This window comes from Lichenostomus cassidix, chromosome 14 (assembly GCF_008360975.1).
Source record: "Lichenostomus cassidix isolate B80296 chromosome 14, HeHo_3.0, whole genome shotgun sequence".
NCBI lineage: Eukaryota > Metazoa > Chordata > Aves > Passeriformes > Meliphagidae > Lichenostomus > Lichenostomus cassidix.
The window spans coordinates 3,782,508-3,796,129 of NC_139495.1; the positions used below are offsets into that span (position 1 = coordinate 3,782,508).

Sequence of the window (13,622 nt, forward strand, 5' to 3'; positions counted from 1 at the left end):
GAATCCTGAGCAGCACTGACACTGGTGGCTCTGACGGGCTGCAACCTCCCCAGGACTCTCCCACGGGTAAAAGTTTGACTTTACACCCTCAGCTCAGACTAAAAACATCTCAGTGTCCCTAGTCTAAAACACTTCTTTTAGTCTCAAAGTCCTAAACCACTCCACACCGTGTGCACTGGGCTAACCTGCAGAATTCCATCAGACCATGGCATGCCAGGAGCCACAATCTCCAAATTCCAGCCTCCTCCCTGCAGCAGCACTTGCAGAGGTGGTGGTGGAAACAGCCAGGGAAAGGGCAGCAATGCCCCTTTAGAATTATTAATTCCAAAGTTTCCCTGGGAGTTGCAGGTCCAGCAAATAGAGCTGTTTTAATGGCATTTTCCTCCCCGTCCTGTTGCCTCAACAATGCTCTGTGCCTGCAGAATGTCCTTGGCCCTGACTGGCACTTGCAGCACACGAGGCACAGGAGTGCTCCTAAAAGCCTTCTTTCAAAAATACAGCCACTTGACATATGAAAACTGGATGTAAGCAAGCCAGGAGTTAATCAGGATTTAATGCAACTAAAAGCCAAGATAGGGAAGCTGCCCATTAAGGATTTTACTACTGTATTTCTCAAAATTCCCATTAAATGTATAGTTTCACAGGGGATTCAGAATCACATCAGTGTTTTAAAAAAAATCTATTTGATGAATTTATATTAGCGGGGAAGAACAGCTGAATTAATTTGGAATATAACCCTCCTTCACCTCCTTTGTTCTGTTCTCTGAAGAAAGGTTCAAATGTAAGGTCAATGAAATATTAAGATATCAATTTTATTTCCTATTATACCTCAGCCCAGAGCCTTTTTTACTAAAAAACACATTGCCTAGAGAATTACCCAGTATAGAAAGGAAAGCTTTCGCTCTTGCTGGCTCCTCTGTGCTCTCTCTGAGTTTTGCCTCACAGAAGTACATCCCCACATCAGCAGAGGTTGGGTTGGTGATGGTGAGGCGTCTCCCAAAGCTGCTGATGCCACTGGTTATCTTGATCCCATTTCTCTTCCAGGTCAAGCTCAGCCTCTCAAGAGGTCTGCCAAAAAATACAACGTGAGAATAAAATCATAAAACATGTATATATTACAGAATAATCTGTGTGTGCATATATATATATATTATACACATGAGGAATATGATATTAGAGATTATAAAACTTCTTTAAGTCTTCCTCTATCCCCAAAACACATTGGAAAGTAAATGCATAACTTCTGCACATCAAGACTACAGACTACTCAAGTGGCATTATGCAAGTACAGCTAATTGATACAGCAATAGAACTTAAGTGCTAATAATTTGATTTCTCCAAGCAAAAGGAGTAAATACTGCTATGGGAATCAGCTGCATGGGAAGTGCTTTCATTACAACTCAATTACCAAAACAATATTAATCATATCAAGAACATCTCTGCCCGCAGAGGGGAAAGTAAATCAGTTGGTGTTATCACCCAAGGACTTCAACTATTCACTTCTTCCGAAATTCAAAGCTATTCAAGGCCAACTAGATGGAAACATAGGAGGAATGCTGTGAATTCTGTATTACAGGGCATTATGAACAGTTGAGCAATAACCACTGTAAAATGAGCGTGCCTGAAAAAAATGACTTCATAGGAGATCCTCACTGAATTTATTTACTAGGAAGCATCAGCTGTTCAACAGTATCACCTTTGCTGATACTGGTAGGCAACACAGCTGAAATATTATTTACCCTTACGATAATTTTTTCCTTAAGATAATGTGTGCTGGTTGAACAGCATTTTTTCCTTTCCATGTGAGGACCAGGTGGGGAAGCAGCCCTGCCTGTATCCTCACTTGGCCAGAAAAATCAACAGGTTCAATTCAGTAATGCTGGACAAACAATATTATTCGTAAGGTTGCTCTGAAGATCAAGTGTCTTGCTTCAATCTCCAAATTAATAACAATAAAAAAATGAAAATAACATGCTGTGGAAAGCACAGAGTGGCAGTGAGAGCTGGAGGTGTTTCCATACCTGGCATTGGCCACACACTCCAGGGTGGCCTCGCTGCTCCCTGACACCACGCTGGTGTTGCGCGGCCGAACGACGATGGCAGGAGCCACGGTGTCCCCAGGGCTGGTGGCACCTGCAGGGCACAGAGACACATGGTGAGGCCCCTGGGACAGCCAGGATGTCACATTCCAGCAAATGCCACCACGGGTTGGCATCTCCCCAGCCAAGGGGATTTCCAGCAGGGCATTCCCTGCTCTGCCCCAACACACCCAGCCAAACCCCATCACCAAGCCCAAAACCCCAAACCCCACAGCTCCCAGCACCTGCCCTGCCCTCCCTCTGGGAATATCCATGGAATAAGCATCCTGAAGGTTTTCTATTGTTGAGCACTTTTATTTTTATCAAACACTTGCTGACTTATATTTTTAAGACCTTTTCATGTTTTGTTTAATCTTACCCCTTCCATACCATTTCAAAAGAGTCTGCCAATACTCGTGTTAGTTCTTTAAAAAGATTTTACACACTGGGGAACAAATATAAAATTAACAAAGCAGCGTATCACAGCAACTTCAATCCCCTTTTCTTATCAGGAAAGTAAATAACCCAAATCTGTTACTCTTTTGTGAGGCTTCATACTGTAAATAATTTAGCTTATGCAACAGTCAGCAGACACTTAAAAAATGGTAAAAAGGCAGCTTGTAAATTTTCTCTGTATGCATTTAGTAAGTGAATTAAAATACCCATGTATTCATAGGTACTTTGCTTCAAGCAACTCATTTGGGAAAGAAAAATTAGCTATTTTTTAGCTTGAATAACAGAGTAATAAAATTTTCAAAGATACAGAAACCAATAAACAAATTACAAGGAAAAGTAATGAAAATAAAACTGAACTGATGGAAAAGCAAGCCAGCTCGTCAAATGTTTTCTGCACAGGAGGCTAGGCCATGCCCATAAATCAGAATGAGAAACTGGAAATGCAAGGTATGAATCCTAGAATTTAGTGTAATTCCCTAAAGAACAGAAAATGCACAGAGGATTCTTTGCTTAGATCATACCCAGCATGCCAAAAGCCACTTGACATTGGATTTGACTTGTTGGATAGACAGAGGCTTTGGTCATGGAGCTCAGAAAGTTCACAATGTTAGCAGATTTCTCAATGACAAATCTTGTATTTTTTGATGTTTCCCTGACTGACAGCACACAGTGCAGTACAGGAGATGGAAGCGTGGAGAGTCATTTTAAAATGTTGAGAATACCACCCACACTTCTGAATAAATTCAAGCATTCCAGAATAGTACTTAACAAAGCATAAGCACATTTATTTCTTCCCCTAAATATGCTCTGTCAACCTGACACAGCATCTCTAAGGAACTCACATGGGATCTCAAAACACAAGCTGTTAGTAGATTTTACACCTCCTCGTCAACATTCCTGGAAATACAATGCCATCAGGTAGCAAATCTATTTTCTATGATTTCCATGCTGGTCTTATAGGTATTCATGGCAGAAATTTTCCAGATAGAAATTGAAAAAAACCAAAACCCAGCAGAAAAGTTGATCAGATTAGTAACTTGTCCCTGATGAGAAGAAATAACCTCAGCATTACTGTTCTCCACCATTTCTGCCCAAGACGAAGATTTACAACAGTGAATGTTAAAAGATCAACAACCAAGTGACTAATTTGGCAGTAATCATTTCTTATCTCCATCTGGAAGAGAGGAAAAGCACTTATCAGCTCCCCACTACACCAGACAAAGAGGAGAAGTTGGCTTTGTTGTCACCCCTGTCACCTCACACGAGTGGCCCTGTGTACACCCAGCAGATAAGAATGGAAATAAAAGTGCACATTCCCCCTCCTGCAGCCAGGAAAAAGCAGAGATGTCTTACTGACTGGGACAAAAATCTGAACAAAGTATGCATTTATTTTCATTTTTTTACCATCCCTGAAACAATTATTAAAAGCAGGCTGCTGGTAAAGGTTGTGAGTGAACTGATACTGAGACAGAGTTTCATCAAAATGGTCAGAACTTGGATTCCCAGGAATATACCTACAAAGTTCAGTTATAGACATAAAAACATACAGAAAACAGCAAAATTTCAAATTATTACCTGAACAGTATGGAGGCAGAATGAATATCCCTATTTCATATTCAGAGACAGTTTAAATTTCCCTTTGCAGCACTAAGAAAACCTTCCCATAACTCACTCTGGCCCCAGTCCTGCCAAATCAAACCCCACAAGGACATTGCCAGGACTCCCTTTGCAGGGGGAGGTTTGCAGCTTTATTTTGTGGCTAATTGAAACACCAAAGGAGAACCTCAGTTTTTCTTTAGGGTAAAAATCTCAACAGGGCTGCAATCTGGGATCTGTGCCCACCTCATCCTTTCAGAACTTCACCTTTTGTAAGAAATCCACAGGCTGGAGAGGCAGAGTAGCCAGGATCCTAAAGGAGATGAGGGCAACAGTGGGATTTGGTTTGGATGATGGGATGTGGCAGATCAGCTTCCCATCAGCTGGGCAAGGCAGAGAGATATTGCCAACAATCAGATAATGAACAACTACCCAGACTTCCCGAGTTTCTCATCCTACCTGTCAATAAAGCCACTCCATCCTTCTCCTGCAGCTCACAGATGTGATTTCACTTGACTGATGCTACGCTAAAATCCAATGCACAATGTCATTGTTAGTAAACAGACATTCTCTTTGAAAATGCATTGTCGAAAACAATTGAATTTTTCTCCTTTTTGCTGTTCCTTTTTTTAGTTCATCAGACTCTTTGTTGCCTGAGCTTTCTAGGACTTTGCTGTTTCTGGTTTTTCATCACCTCTTCCTTCTCCTACTCCTCTTCCTCAGCTTCTCTACATTCATCTCTGGCAATTTTCCCCCTTTTTCCAGCCCATGGTCCTCTACAGATTTCACACTATTTAAAAACTGCTCAATTTCTGACGTATCCTTTAATTTTATGATTGAACTTCAGCTTCTCTGAAGGAAATATTTATTATGGACACTGAAATGGAGGAGCAATACAAATGCACATGGGAAAAGAGCTACATTAAGATGAATCTACTAATAGATCTACCATTTCCAGCTATATTCTATCATTTTTGGGGGAAAAAAAGTCTTCTTTCATTTCTATCTGAACCCTCCTCTCAGCCAAGAAAGCAAAACAACATTAGGGAAAAACATTGATATTGTTTTCCATATTAGACTTTTGTTGGTGGATTTTTTTTTTTTTAATAGCCACAAAAAGATAAAAAAATAGGACAAGAGAAAATGGAAAGAGATCTGGAGTTTTCCCACCCTCTGAACATAAACTCCTCTCCAGACTGTGGAATTCAGGAACCTGGCAATCCCCCAGAAAGCAGAGATAAATTGAGAGAAAAGGGAAGAAGAAAGAGTGAACAACTTTTGCATGGTCTATTTGTTTTTATCACCTGTGGCTGGCTGTGGCTGCACATCACTGAGCCTGGAGCAGCTGAGCTTCCCCCTCCTTCCTCCTGTCTCACCAGCAATGAAACCAATCCAAGGCTTCTAGAACACTGATTTTTTAGTGCTGAGGAGCTGTAGAATTTTAATCTGTTATTTAAATACAATGATTATGTACACTGCCCTATCATCTCTGGAAAGAAAGAGTTTTTATCTCTGTACATATATTGACATGTAAGGTACAGAGAATTTTAAATATTGTAATTTACAGTTTATAAAGATCACAGAATTTATCAAAGCCACTTCAGTCCTTAATTTTCCCAACAGAACTGAAATCTCACCCAGGCTGGATGACTGGAGATACAACAGGCTCTTTCCCCTTCAGAAATGCATAAACATTAAGTTCTTCCCCAGATTTTACATTACGACATGCAAAGTTTATCTATGTCTGTATTTGCAGTGCAGAATATTAAGTGTATTACTTCAGTGGATCCTCAAATTCATGTGAAAGAGATATGAGGTAAGCCAGCCTCAATAGGAACTGAAAGAAAGTGTTTATCTCCTGAAAAGAAGGAATAGTTGGAGTTCAGGCTTGAGCACAACGATAAGGTTTATTTTTGGTTTGCTTATAGGTCCAAAAGCCTCTGAAGAAGCTTAATCCAAACAAGGTGACCATGAGCAGAAGGAGGATTGGCTAAATAACCAAGAGCCTGGAATATGAGGTTGGCTGCTCCTCATCCCTACCCTTCCTGGAAATTATTGCAATTACTGCTCTAAGGGATCCCACAGGAATCAGACCCAAAAATGAATTTAATTCTTCATGTTGAGAAATTTGTCTATGGGAGAAAAACGCTTCACAGAAGAGATCACCAGTATCCTGCCCTCAAGCTAATAGAGAAATGGAGTACTTAAACAGAACTTTGAAACCATTTATAAGTTTTCCTGGGAGAAAATTATTAGAAAACCTTCACCATAAACTTCCCAGGGACTTTCAGGCTTGCACAGGATGCAGAAATGCCTTGGCAATTACTATGCAGGATACATGCAAAGTTTCATTTTCCCAAATTATGGAGACCTCAAATAGAAAAAAGCAGGATAGGAGATAAGAGTCCAACACAAATAGCAAAAATATTACATTACTGCATCAAGAATGTGCCATCTCTGCCTGTGACACAGAATATGAGAAAAGAGGAGAAATGACAATCACAGGGTACCTTGAGATTGCTCGAGGGAGAGAAAATAAAAAAAAAACCCTTACAAATACAAACTACCTAATGGAACACAGTCCTGTTCCAGGTACAACCTGCAGATGGTTTGAATTACGAACCCAGAGTGGATTAATGCCCCTTTCCCTCTCCAGCACAAGACACACAACAGGAATTGGATCCTGATCAATAATAGATTAATTTCCCTTCCCCTCTGGAGTAAAAGATGCACAACAGGAATTGGAGCCTGATCAACAGAAAAGCAAATGCTGACAACCACCTGCAGGCACCAGAGAGAAACATCATGCAAATAATGAAAAGAAAGTGTGTTCTCAATCATAAACCTCTACCCCTAACCACATCTCTTGGTTCCCTGCTTATTAGAGTGATTATTAGCAGGTGATACAATAAAAGAGCATTAAGATAATCCAAGTTACTGTTTCAGTTTCCCACCTTGATGCTAGCAAGGACTATTTATTTTCAAGAAAAGGGAAACACGATGCTCTGTCACTGCACAGGTCTCTGCTCAGCTTTCTAGACATAAAGAAAAATAACAAAGACTTTCCTGTGAGGCTTCTTGGTCACATCTGTTCAGTTTGATGAAGAACATAAAAACTCTAGATGGAGTTTTTATGAGTCAACATTATATGTTTATAAAATAATTAACAAACTAATGGTGAAGAGTTGGTATATGAAGAATGATGACTTTTTAGAACCCAAGGATGTCTTAAGACTCCTCAAACATCTAAGTGTTAATATAATTTATTTAACCTTTGAGAACCTAGAGTGTAGACTTAAAAAAGTAAATAAGGAGCAACATAAAAACTTAATTTTGTGGATCAAATTTATAGGGAAAACGCAGCCCAGTTGTTTGAATTAATCACAGCAAGTGAATTCTTATATATCCAGCCCTCGTCCTGAACCAGACATCAGACATCTCGACATATGAATAAAACACCAGACATGAAAAGGATTTACAAAACACAAGCAAAACAAGTGAATGATCTAGGTCGGTTGTATTTATTGACTCAATACACTCTTGTCACTCTGAGCTTTGTCCACATCACAACAAACAAGATGCTCTTCCACTGCAAATAAAATAGAAAAAAACCCCAACTTTAAAAAGCAAAGGAAAAAGGGTGAATAGAATAAAACTCAGAGCAATATACAGCAAGTTAAATATCCAGTTTTTGAGGAGGGATATGGTAAAGGAACAATTAGAAGAGATTTCATCAGTGCCTTGCAATGAATTCATCTTGCCTGAACTGCCCATGTGACAAAGGCTGAGAACCTCACCTTCCCTCCCGGGCCTGTGTCTGAATGAATATATCATAATGACACTTCTGATGCATTTAACTTGGAAAAACAAAGCTAACCACAGAAATAAACTCATAAAAGTGTGTGATTTACCCACTCCAGATTTTTGTTGTTGTTGTTGGAAAGTTCCCTAAACACTTTTCTGTTCAATCTGTTGCAAACACTCCTAATTTCCAGTTTAAATAGCCAATGTGCTCCATCAGTTCTTCTGCCAGAGCTGCCCTTTACCTTGAAGAGCTGCTTTCTCCCTCTGTGGTGTTTACATCCTAAAATATTCACAGAAAACAATCATATTCCTATTCCTTCCCAGTCTCTGTTCCACTGAGTTAAACAAGCAAAACTTTCTTTGCTTGGAAGAATTCACTGAAAAACTCACGAAGAGGAGCAAGGCAAAAAGTACAAGGCAGCATCACACTATAAATGTCTCCAAATGTTTAAACAAATAACAGCCACCTTTTAAACAGCTTTTTCCCCTACTCTGTAAGGACTTTCACACAGACTGCAAGTGCTGTTCGGTTTAGCCCTAGGGGAAGATTAATGGAGAACTCAACTCCAGCCACAAGACGATTTATACCCCTTTGTGTGTAGATACTCCTGGAAAGAGGAGATTTATGTATTTTATTAGATAAAACTGAGTGTAAAATACAGGTTGAAGAGCTCTAAAACCTTACAGAGAGCATTTAGGGTCTACTCCTGGGCATAATGAGAGGCTAGGGCCTAAATACAGTTGATTTAAAGGTGGAAAATGTATTTCTGGAACCTAAAAAGTGACCCAAGAGAGGTAGCAAGGCCAGGATGGTCCCTGGTGACAGAGATGGTAACACAGTCTCTCCAGTCTTTCACCAGTTCTGCTCTCAAGACAGGGACAGGGATGGGAGATGTGCCTTTATTCTTGATTTTCCTCTCTTTCTACAGGCCATTAAGTGCAGGTGACCCAGCAATTGCTATTTGGGGGATGAATTCCTTTCTTTTCTGCTTTCTAAGGTCTACAGACCCACTTTGTATTATAGCACTACTTCAGGAATAGATTTCTAGCATTGTCCCATGTAGTTTTAAGGAAATTAAACCACTGCTTAGTTACACAGCTCCCCATGAATCAGCAGCTAAATTCAAAAGCAGACCAAATTTCTGCTCAAACACTCAGAAATTCCCTTCTCACAACTCCTCGTGCAAAAAGAGCAATTTGGAAGTTCAGTCTCTGTCACTGACCTGACCTTCCCCCATGCACAGTGAGGGGCTTCTTTCTGCCTGGAAACTTATCATCCAGCACATCATTAGAGCTTTTAACATGAAAAAATATATAGCCTGAAGCTATTCCAGCTAAAGAACACTCAGGTGGCTTTTCAATTCACCAGATAGCTTTAATACCAGCTATATAAGTGGATAGAGTGTGTAATCTTATTCAACAGCAGTTAAAAGGGGGAAAAATATCCATGGTCTGGCAGTGGAATCTATTAGCCTCAGAGTCATCTTCAAAGGGATGCAGGAGGCACAAGGCAGAGCAGCTGCACTGCAGCCAAGGCCCACAGCCTTTGGCTTTCCACGGAATCACTGAATTCCACAATGGTTTGGGTGGGGAGAGACCTTAAAGCTCATCTCACTTCACCCCTGACATGCAGGGACACCTTTCACTGTCCCAGGTTGCTCCAAGCCCTGTCCAACCTGGCCTTGGACACTTCCAGGGATGGAGCAGCCACAGCTTCTCTGGGCACCCTGTGCCAGGGCCTCACCACCCTCACAGGGATGAATTTCTCCCCCAAATCCCATCTAACCCTGCCCTCTGGCAGTTTGAACCATTCCTCCTTCTCCTGTCCCTCCATCCCTTGTCCAAAGTCCCTCTCCAGCTCTCCTGGAGCCCCTTTTAGCTATTTGAAGATGCTCTAATGTCTCCCCAGAGTCTTCTCTTCTCCAGGCTGAGCAACCTCAAATCTCTCCCCAAACACGCCTCTGTTTAAAAAGACTTAAAAATAACTCATTAGTGGGAATTACTTTTAAGAGGCTGTATATTTTTACGATGTACTTTAGTGCATTGCATGAGAAGCATCCTTTTAACCATAAACAGACACTCTTTTGGCAGAGGAAGCAGGTTGGAGGGGCCTGGCAGTGCCTGCAGGGTTTCTGCAGCACAAGGCAAGACTCACTTTCTCCTAAGGACAAAACCCAAACTTTTAAGGTCTTATGGCCTTGGTGCTTTACATACCTGGATATTGACAGTTGGCTAATTTAATAATGGGAAATTTAATTAATAAAGCAGAACTATCACTTCATAATCATGTCCAGAAATGCAAATTCAGTGGTGAGATGAGCCAAGCGAAGAAATGGAGGAAAGCTGTGGGGACATGGTTGTGTCACAGGGATCAGAGAGCTGCTGCCACTCTCACCAGCAGATCCTGGTTTGATGTCAAGCAGTAGCAAAGAGAGAAAAATGGGAGATAATCAAATGCTGCCTTCTATTTACAAATATATCTTTGCATATGGCTTCATGTTAACTTTTTTTTAAAAAATGCATTTCTTAACTTCTTATTTTGGCACAAATAAACTCACACAACTGACAATCTAGTTGCTTTTTCTTATGCTTGTAAGAAGTTTAAAGTCTTGGTCTTACTTAGAAATAAAAGGGTGGTAACAAATTAAAAAAAAAAAAAAAGAGAAAAAAGAAAAGAGAAAAAAAAAAGACAATGTGACAATTTCATCTATCCTTCACTGGACTTAAATAAAGGAAAGCATTTCCAGGGACTTTGGGGGAAATTCTTTAAGAAACGCCTCCAACAATTTATTTTATGACAACAATAATGGAAGCACTATTTTCAGAGGGAAGATTTAAGATTAAATACGCTCTGCAGAGCATAAAGCAGATACGTACAATTGATCACATGTGAGTTCTCAAGATCTAATTCTTTGTAGCAATTTTTAAAATGAACCTGATATTGTGGTGCACTTCATGGGGAGCAGAGACTTGTGATACAGACTGAGCACAGAATCACAGAGTGGTTTGGGTTGGAAGGGATCTCAAAACTCATCCAGTTCTGGAAAACTTTCCACCATCCAGGTGCTCCAAACCCTGTCCAGCCTGACCTTGGACAATCCCAGGGGTGAGAGTTGAAGTCATCTGACAAACAGTCCTGATAAAGCTAAAATTAATTCTGAATTTTAGTTAGGTCCAAGTTTAAAAGAAGTTGGAGTTTTCTAGCCTCAGCTCAGACTTTGCTATTAGATACCTGGCAAGTACATGGAGATGATTAATATATTGGATTTTTGAGGTTACCCAAGGCTTGGCTATCCTCCTGTACCTGGCTGCTTGTTCAAAAACCTGTGATCTTCCTCAAGAGTAAAGATGTCAAACCTTCCCTCATGGAGAAGAAAAACACAAACCTGAAAGATTTCCACAGTTGATCTGCCCTTCACAAGGAAAGAAGAGGTTTTGTGTCACAGATATTTGGTGACACAAAAATATCAAAATTATCATCAAAATGGGTATTTGGTGACAGTGTCCAGCCACCAGCCTGGCCCCATTCCCTGTGCCCACAAGGGACACTCAGCCAAAGCCATGCAAGTCCATTTTTGCAGGTGGTGGATAAGCAAAGTATTGGGCAAAGCTTTCTACAGAAAATCCACTGTATGAACAGAGATTAAAACTTGCCACATATAAACACCATCTGAACTTTAAAAGAAATAAAAAAAACCCTACCAAATTTACCAGCCTGTCCTCAAATCCCAGATCCTGCAGGCTGGGAACAGTCTGGGAAGGTTTAAAGGAGAGCAATTCTACCAAGGGGATAACACTGAGCTAAACAGGCATTGCTTTTCCTTGTTGAACTCACTCTTCAAACCAAGATGACCTCAATGAGCAGCATTTTAAGCTCAAGGTCAGCTCTTGCTGCATTCTATTTTTATATATTTCTATACACACACACACACACACATCTGAGAAACATGTTTTGGGATCCAGATTGCTACCTTGCTCCCAAAGGTCTGCTATTTCCAAGTCTTTACATAAAGAGAACAGATCAGAAAAACAAGAAGATACCCCACAGCCTTCTTCCAGCAGCTAACTCAACCAAACATATGGAATGACTTGTCAAAATAATATTTTGAGAAATAGGTTATCAGGGGCCTCAGGTCCACTCCAGATGGTCTAAAGTTCTCCATCCCCCTGACCATATCATGCTACTTTCCCACTGTCCTTTGTAAAGGGAGACAATCCTTAATAAAAGTAGAGTTGTTCAGGTCACAGGCATTCAGAAGCAAATGAAGTTTCATTTATATACTAAGAGCACTGTAAAATTTAAAAGAAAATACAACCAAAAAAAAACCCCAGACAAACAGGACAAAACTATGCACACAGCAGAGCTCAGAATCAAAAGAAATATTTTTCTAACAAAAGAAAGAATTTTGTTTCTCCTCTCTAGCACAGATTTTTTCTAAATAAAGTGTAGCTTCCCCTTTGCAGCTTTTGTGATTATCAATCTTTGCTTATTTTATAATGTAAGGTTGCCTCAGTCCTCAGCAGGGAGAAAAATACACATTGCTGTATTTCCTCTGTCTCAAGAACAAAACAACTGTGAAAGCAAAGAATGTTGCAAAAGAGCAAACAATAACCCAGCCGAAGAAAGTCTACAAACTTAGCCATTCAAAAATAATTCCACAGATGGATAAGCATTTAATTTTCTGAAGTGAGAATATACCAGCCTCTCTTTTCTGGGATGTGGAATGGGGTTTTGTGCCTGGTATTTATACCCAGCACATAAATGCTGCTCAGAGAATGCTGCAAGCCCTGTAAAAAGAAATCTAAAGGAAAGTTATTACTCCAGATTCTTTGTTGGTATTTCTGGGTAGTGTCAGCATTGTTAAAAATAAACTGTTGGTTGCACCTTGCTCGGTCTGTACAAATGCTCTTTGCATTAATGTGCTCAGGATTTCCTATCTGCTGTGTCCTGCCAGGAGCAGAGCTGCAGAGTGTGATGTCTTCTCAATCTTGCATTGACTTCCTGCCCTCTCAGAAGAGCTTTGGTCACAGATTTTGGCTCTGTGGATGGCAAAAAACCTCCCCTGGATATGACAGGGACTCGTTGCTGTGATAAAAACCATAAGCTTATTTCCACAGGGTGCTCTTGTCTCCCAGCTCATCCAAAACTTCACATTTCATGCTGCTTCTTATTTGAAATTTTCATCATTATAACATGACGCTCGGATGTCACAACAGAATTACAGTTAATAGGGAAAATTAGGGGGAATAAATGAAAGATAAAGTGGTACATTAGGAAATGCACCATTGCCTGAGACACGAATTTCTATATTGTTGAGATACAAGTAACATCTATTTCATTTTATTTTACAAAGAAATCAATTCACCCCTAGGTTTAGAAACATTGTCACATCCCAAAATGTCCTTGGGTTGTCAGTTTGAAATAAATTGGCAACGTGTCATTAGGCAGAGCACAACAGCGTTGTTTCAATTTAATTAACCCATTTTTGTTCAGATGTGCCCCAAAAAGAGCCCTGAACAATCTGGCTCTGCTCTCCAGGTGGTGATGGGCTGTGTGAGGGCAGAACTATCAGATGTCAGAGCAGCCAAACCAGGAACAGAACATTGCAGAGTCCACTTGAAAGCCAAACCCCAAAACTTGCTTTGCCTCCTGCACATTCCATCTCTGAAAAGTATTCCACAGAATGA

The 13,622-nt window shown here is 40.3% G+C and overlaps 1 protein-coding gene across 4 annotated transcripts in view; it reads right to left on the bottom strand.

Moving 5' to 3' along the window:
• The window catches only part of SDK1 (sidekick cell adhesion molecule 1), a 378,509-nt gene that overhangs the window by 149,353 nt on the left and 215,534 nt on the right, over nucleotides 1–13,622 (bottom strand). For all 4 annotated transcript variants that reach the window (XM_085074532.1, XM_085074531.1, XM_085074533.1 and 1 more), the window contains 2 exons: nucleotides 2,022–2,133; nucleotides 878–1,068 (listed from right to left, as the gene is read on the bottom strand). In XM_085074532.1, coding sequence (XP_084930658.1) covers nucleotides 878–1,068; nucleotides 2,022–2,133 — 303 coding nt within the window. The remainder of the gene's footprint in view (nucleotides 1–877; nucleotides 1,069–2,021; nucleotides 2,134–13,622) is intronic.